The sequence below is a fragment of the Otolemur garnettii genome, unplaced genomic scaffold (assembly GCF_000181295.1).
Source record: "Otolemur garnettii isolate 467f Iridium unplaced genomic scaffold, OtoGar3 scaffold00103, whole genome shotgun sequence".
Classification (NCBI taxonomy): domain Eukaryota; kingdom Metazoa; phylum Chordata; class Mammalia; order Primates; family Galagidae; genus Otolemur; species Otolemur garnettii.
The window spans coordinates 6,268,376-6,274,471 of record NW_003852498.1 but is presented as its reverse complement, the minus strand read 5'-3'; the positions used below and the strand labels follow the sequence as shown (position 1 = coordinate 6,274,471).

The 6,096-nt window shown below is 44.0% G+C and overlaps 1 protein-coding gene across 1 annotated transcript in view; it reads left to right on the top strand.

Moving 5' to 3' along the window:
* Window positions 1–3,113: 3,113 nt before the first annotated feature.
* PAPSS1 (3'-phosphoadenosine 5'-phosphosulfate synthase 1) overlaps window positions 3,114–6,096 on the top strand; it is a 103,598-nt gene continuing 100,615 nt past the window's right edge. Inside the window, exon 1 of the mRNA XM_003796343.2 lies at window positions 3,114–3,317. Coding sequence (XP_003796391.1) covers window positions 3,258–3,317 — 60 coding nt within the window. The 5' untranslated portion in view covers window positions 3,114–3,257. The remainder of the gene's footprint in view (window positions 3,318–6,096) is intronic.

The window sequence follows — 6,096 nt, the reverse complement described above, 5'->3', positions numbered from 1 at the left end:
AAAAAAAAAAAAAGCTACTCTGGTACTATCAATTGATGCTAACAGCCAGGCTTGAATGGATGAAACTGTTACCAAGTACTGTAACTGTGACCCAGAACAAAGCTCAATAATACTTTACTTATAGGAAGACAAAAATATGCAGCATCCAACAAGGTATAATTCATAGTGTTTAATAAGGAAAAAGAAGAGGGAAAAAGGAGGAAGATATGACCCACAGGAGAATACGTCAATACAAAGAGCTGCAACCTGTGATTGATAGAAAAGGACATTAACACAGTTATATTGCCTTAGTTCAAAACAATAGGGAAAGATTGATCATGTTACATAGAAGCGTGGAAGATACATTAAAAAATCCCAAGTTGAACTTCCAGATATAAAAAATAAAATGCCAGAGATGGACTAGATAACATGTAAAACTCAGTAATAAGAGAACAAACTGAATTAAAAGATGGACAAAAGATCTGATAAGACCCTTAACATAGTATCAGCGAATCCCATAATAGTAAGGCTAAAAGAATTGGGGGAAAGAATATATGCTGCATCCCATTAATTACTACTCAGGTACTTTAACATGTGGAAATTATTAACACAATGTTTTACATATAGTAAGGTGTGCAAAGACAATTTATGGTTTTTATTAAATTGCTATTTTTAGATGTTAATGACACCTAAATTAAGAACCTAGAATAATTTTAAAGCAGGAAAAATCCCTTAAGATACATTTATCCTTGGCTTGGTGCCTGTGGCTCAAGTGTCTAAGGCACCAGCCACATACACCTAAGGTGGTGGGTTCGAATCTAGCCTGGGCCCTCCCAAAACAACAATGATGGCTGCAACCAAAAAACAGCTGGGCGCCTGTGGTGCCAGCTACTTGGGAGGCTGAGGCAGGAGACTCGCTTGAGCCCAGGAGTTGGAGGTTGCTGTGAGCTGTGATGCCATGGCACTCTATCCAGGGGGATAGCTTGAGGCTCTGTCTCAAAAAAAAAAAAAAAAAGGAAAGAAAGAAAAAATAAGATACATTTATCCATTTTTGCCCTCTTATCTTGTAAATGAGAACTCAGAGGTCCATAGAAGTTATGTTGTTTATCTAGGTCACATAATTAGTAGAACACCTAAAAATCTAGCAAGTTATTTCCATTCACTATGGTTGTCAGGCCAACGAGTTCATCTGTCACCCAAGCCAATCAATGGAGAAGTGGATGAGAGATCAACAATTTCACTTTTATTTATAGGAAAGCCAATAATTTCGGAGAGCAGCTAGGATATCTCCCTAAAGAGCTTTTCTGTATAAGAAAAGCAAGTATCAGCAATGTTATTAATCATCATAGTATACATTAAACAGATTTCTCCTCATTGGTTACAAGGGGGGGATTATATAATATCCCCTTATTTTGAAATGGTTATCTCTTCAAAGTATTCTTACTCTACACTAAATTTATGTTTAGTTAGGACTCCAGGTCTGGAACTGGGGTGGAGGAGGAAGAGGCCTCAGATATCAGTGTTGGAGCCTGATCGGAGGAGCAGGGCTGTTGTTGCTCCAGAGAGGCCACATAGGCTGGGTAGGCTGGGTGCCCTGCAGCTGATCTAAGTCTTGGCAGAACACCCTGTGATCTTTCCAGAACATAGGTGGTTTGTGAGTTGCTGCCACAAGGCCCTGTCCCCAGCCTCCCCACTCTCATCGTCCTGGGAGGTACCTAGGCACTATGGTCCTTGGAGCAGTCCGTTCTCTTAACTTTACCTGTAACAGAAGGCCTTGTATGTGAATGAACAGCTCCAGGTGGCACCACAGAGGCTCATCCTCCCTCCAGGGTCTGTCCAACAGTGCCCATGTATGTAATGGTTAGTTAGGATAATAAAAAACCTGGATCCCCAGGGTTTTTTTTTTTTTTTAACATGGAAATAATGGCTATGATTTAAAGTATTAATTTTGGGATTATAAAGTCTCGTATTTGGAATTTAATATAAGAAACAGAAGGACAGGAAAGCTGGCAGGCTTTGTGCATAGCAGCACTTTAAGAAGGCCTAATAGGAGCCCCACCCTCAACTACTGTCCTGTGTAGTCAGTTAATGTCAGGTGTTCAGGACCACCATTTTTCGTAGTTCCATGTCAAAGAATCTTTCTCTTTGAGAAGGATGTCTTGGATTGTACTATTAACAGTTTGTATTTTTTGAATTAATTATCTGATAAATTAAAACTACACATATCTTTGCGATCTTGACACTCTTGGCTATGTTTTAGTAGTAAGTAGTCTAATGTAGTCTGATTTTCTAACACTGTTTTTCTAACCTTTCTTAGTTTTGTACTGATAGCCTGAGAAGTAGTATTTAAAGCTTTCATCATAACACAAATCACTCTCATCTGAATGTTAAGGCTGATGGTCATAGCAGGCACCATAAAAATGGATAAAGAGACATGCTTATCAGGACCAAACGGTGTACATCACTGGCACATGAGCAGCATTCTTGTTATTTATTAGTTCATGAAATATTTAATATGTACTTTGTATCCTCGAAGGATTTTCTGAGTAGCTAGTAATACAGAAGCACCTTTTCTTTGGCCTAGTTGGTTAAGAAGTACTGCACAGAAATCTCCTCATTTCTGAGGTCAACAAGCCGGGAAGGAGGCACCTTGCACATTATCACTAATCCCGGCTAAGAAATTATTGCTATCAAGAAATGAGGCATTGCCTTTTTTGAAAATTGTAAGTTGAGTAGTAGGAGCTGTTCAGTAAATCAACTCGCTCCTTTACGTGGGATGGGAAACATTTTAAAAATGTTGGCCCGCCGATACCGGTACAGACAGAGCAGACAGGAAGCCGGGGGCCAAGCTGGCGGAGGAAGAGTCAAAGCCGCAGGAGCCCACGTCAGCGACCGCCCGCAAACAGCCTCCGAGCCTTTGCGCTTGCTCGGCTCCAGGGGACCTGCCCACGGACGCCCGGGAGCCTCCGCGACCGCTCCCCAGGCCCCTCCTCTTCCCCGGGATCGAGGCGGAGAATCGGGCGCGCTCGCGTCAGTGCCAGCGCTGAAGCTCCGCCCCCAGCTTCTGCCTCTCGTTCTCCCCCCAGCTTCGCCCTTCCGTGCATTCTCCGTTCCGGACTGATTTCGGGGGACACGAGCACGAGCGCGTGCGCGTGCACGGCAGCGCGCGTCCGCCCCGTGGCGAGAGGCTCCGCCTTGCCGCCCCGCCCCCGCCGGCCTTCCAGTCTCCTGCTACCTTCCCGCAGCCGAGAATCCCGGCACCCGCGCGTTCCGCGGCCATGGAGATACCCGGGAGCCTGTGCAAGAAAGTGAAGCTGAGCAATAACGCGCAGAACTGGGTGAGTGGGGGCACAGGGCGAGAGGGCGAGGAGCCGAGACTGATGTGGGAGCCTCCGGCTGCAGCTCGGTGCGGAACCGCTGTCCCCCCCTCCTGCCTCCTTCGCATCCTTCCCGGATCGCGGAGGTGGGTTGCGGGGCCGCGGCGCCTTCCAGCTGGGGCCGTGGGTGGCGTGGCGCAGGGTGAGGGGCTGGGGCTGGGCGCTACATGCATTCCAACCCGCCGTCCGCGGGAAGAACGCCCCTTTCCTAGCGTCTCGGCTCAGTTCAAATCTAGAGGAAAATCCTTCCCAAGAGAGGTGGTGGCTGCAGAAACCAGCGCCCGCGGCGGGGGAGCTGCCTGCATCCCCTGAAGTGGCCTGAAGGTCTGCAGAGGCGTCGACACGTTCCTGGTTTTCCTTGGCTCTGCCAGTGGGGTTGGCCCAGGTTTGGTTCCATCTCCGTGTCTTTCCATTTCTGAGTTTCAGTGTGAAGACAGAGTCCCCAACAATGTGGCCATTCACGAGTTGAGACTGCTCTGAACTGAGGTTCTTTGTGTCTTTATGTTAAATTGGAATGTCTTCACAAATAAGAATTTTAAAGATTCCATTCCTAGTGACAGTAAGGTGTGGGAAGACTAATGGTTTATAACGTTTAGCAACAACTGCCCGTTGACTGTGTCAAGTGCTGTGTCCACAGAAGGTTGCTTTCTGCCTTAATTATCCTGTGATATGAAACAGCCTTATTCTTACTTTATAAAAGTCCAACTTGGACTTGGACCTCTGGAAATATTTAGATGGAAATTATTATTTCACAGTCCAGTAGACTCATGAGGTTTAAATGCATTCTTCCAAATCGTTACTTGCCCTGGATGAGTCAAAAAAAAGAAAAGAAGCTATTTCAGGCAGATGTTCTTTTGAAGTCATTAATTTACTGGACTTGTTGCTATCATCAAGGATGTCTACTGAGTCCTGTCTCCTTTTAGTCATTTGATTCCTCCATAGAAAGTGAGGAGAGAAAGGAGATAAAAGATGGCCTAGAACTGACTCTTGGCCTAGTCTGTGTTCTCAGCTTTGCCCTTTATTAGCTGTGTCATCTTTTCACTTTACTTATTTGAACCACAGCTGACTTAAGGGTATAATAGTGTATTTCACAGGGTTGTTTTGATGAGAAAATAAGATTATTTGAAGGTGCTATGAAACCACTGCCTTGAAACTGATACTTAATGTTGCTCTTGCTACCTTAAGGTTAGTTAAATGTGATTGGCTAAATTAACGTATTTACAGATAATTTCAGTTATTTTGTCCATTGACATACTGTTTGCCAAATACTCCATGTGTATGTATTCTACCTGTGCTAGAACAGAGATGAAAAATGTGGGACTTAGTGTGTTTTCCTTCTGATTGTTCCTGCTGTGTGCTGGGGTTGTAGTGGCACTTGCCAGGTGATGAACATGTCTTTGGGGACCACAGTGAGTGGCCTAAGACTAAAGTTTTATTGCAATTTAGAAGAGGGATTAGTTTGATGTGGGTGTTTTGGGGAAGTTTTATGCAGGATCTCAGATTTCTGAGGCAGAACAGAACTGTGTGAATAAGTGCTGCAAATAAGAATTATTATTTTTACTTAAGTGAAAAGACTTGTTTGACTGCTCTGAGGCATTTTTGCTGGGGAGTGGAGATAAGATTGAATGGGTAGGGTGAGTCTAGGTTATGCTGTTGCCAATGTTTGGCAGCAGAGTTAAGACTTGATTTTGTGGGAGACTTTAGATGAGGCTAGAATTTTTAATTTTCTGAGCCTTGAAAGTCTTTTTTCTCCTCCTCAATCTCTCCGTCTCACATGCTGAAATCAACTGATACATGCAAGTGTGAAGAACCCACACTCCTTTCAAGGTCCCATTGCAGGATAATCTAGGAAGACTGGTCTGCTGAAGAAATGCAGACACTGTTAGAACCTAGATGCAGAAGTCCTGGAGACCAGACAGGGTTATAGTGAGGTTTAAATGAATTGATAGATTAGTAGCTTTCCTAGCACTTGAGCACTATTTATATTCTTGCTATTAATTCATCCATTGTGAGGGGGATGAAGGGCTGGGCTAAGGTGGCAGTGGAAAGAGAGGAGTAGTTGGATTAGAAACACGGAAAAGAGTAGAGGATCTGATTAGGTTTAGGGAATGGAAAAGGGAGAAGTCTTCGAAGATGATCCTGAAGCTTTGATCCTGGGAAGTGGGGAGAAGGGTTATTACCTACAGGGAAATTGGGAAATAGGTTAGGGGCAGGGATAAAGGTGATAATAAACACTGACGGAGAGTTGACTGTGTGTCAGGCACTGTCTGAAGGGTTTTACCTAAATTAACTCATTGTATTTTTGTAACATTTCCAAGGTGGGTATGAAAGATAAACAAATGAGATAAAAGCAAGCATCCTGGAGCTGACTGCGTGGGCACCACCATTTATTAAACACATCGCCTTTTGCTGGTCACTTGATTTCTCCATGCGTCTCTCTGCTTATTTGTAAAATGGGAATGATCACCTTGTAGGGCTGTCACAAAGGTTAAAGGAGTTACCTCTCATCGTTCTCATTAGCATCCTCTTCATCACAATTAGTGTCTCTGATTTATAGATGAAGAAACTGGGGTGCAGAGATGTTGTAGAGCTTGTTAGTGGTGGATCCTGTTTTCCTTGCTGCATTTGAGGGACTGACTGACTTAGTAGTCTATAGAAAAGGAAATACAAAACCCTTAGGTAATTCAGAATTTTCCAGAGGCACATTAAAAGTGTACAAATAGGCTCAAGTGGCTAAGGC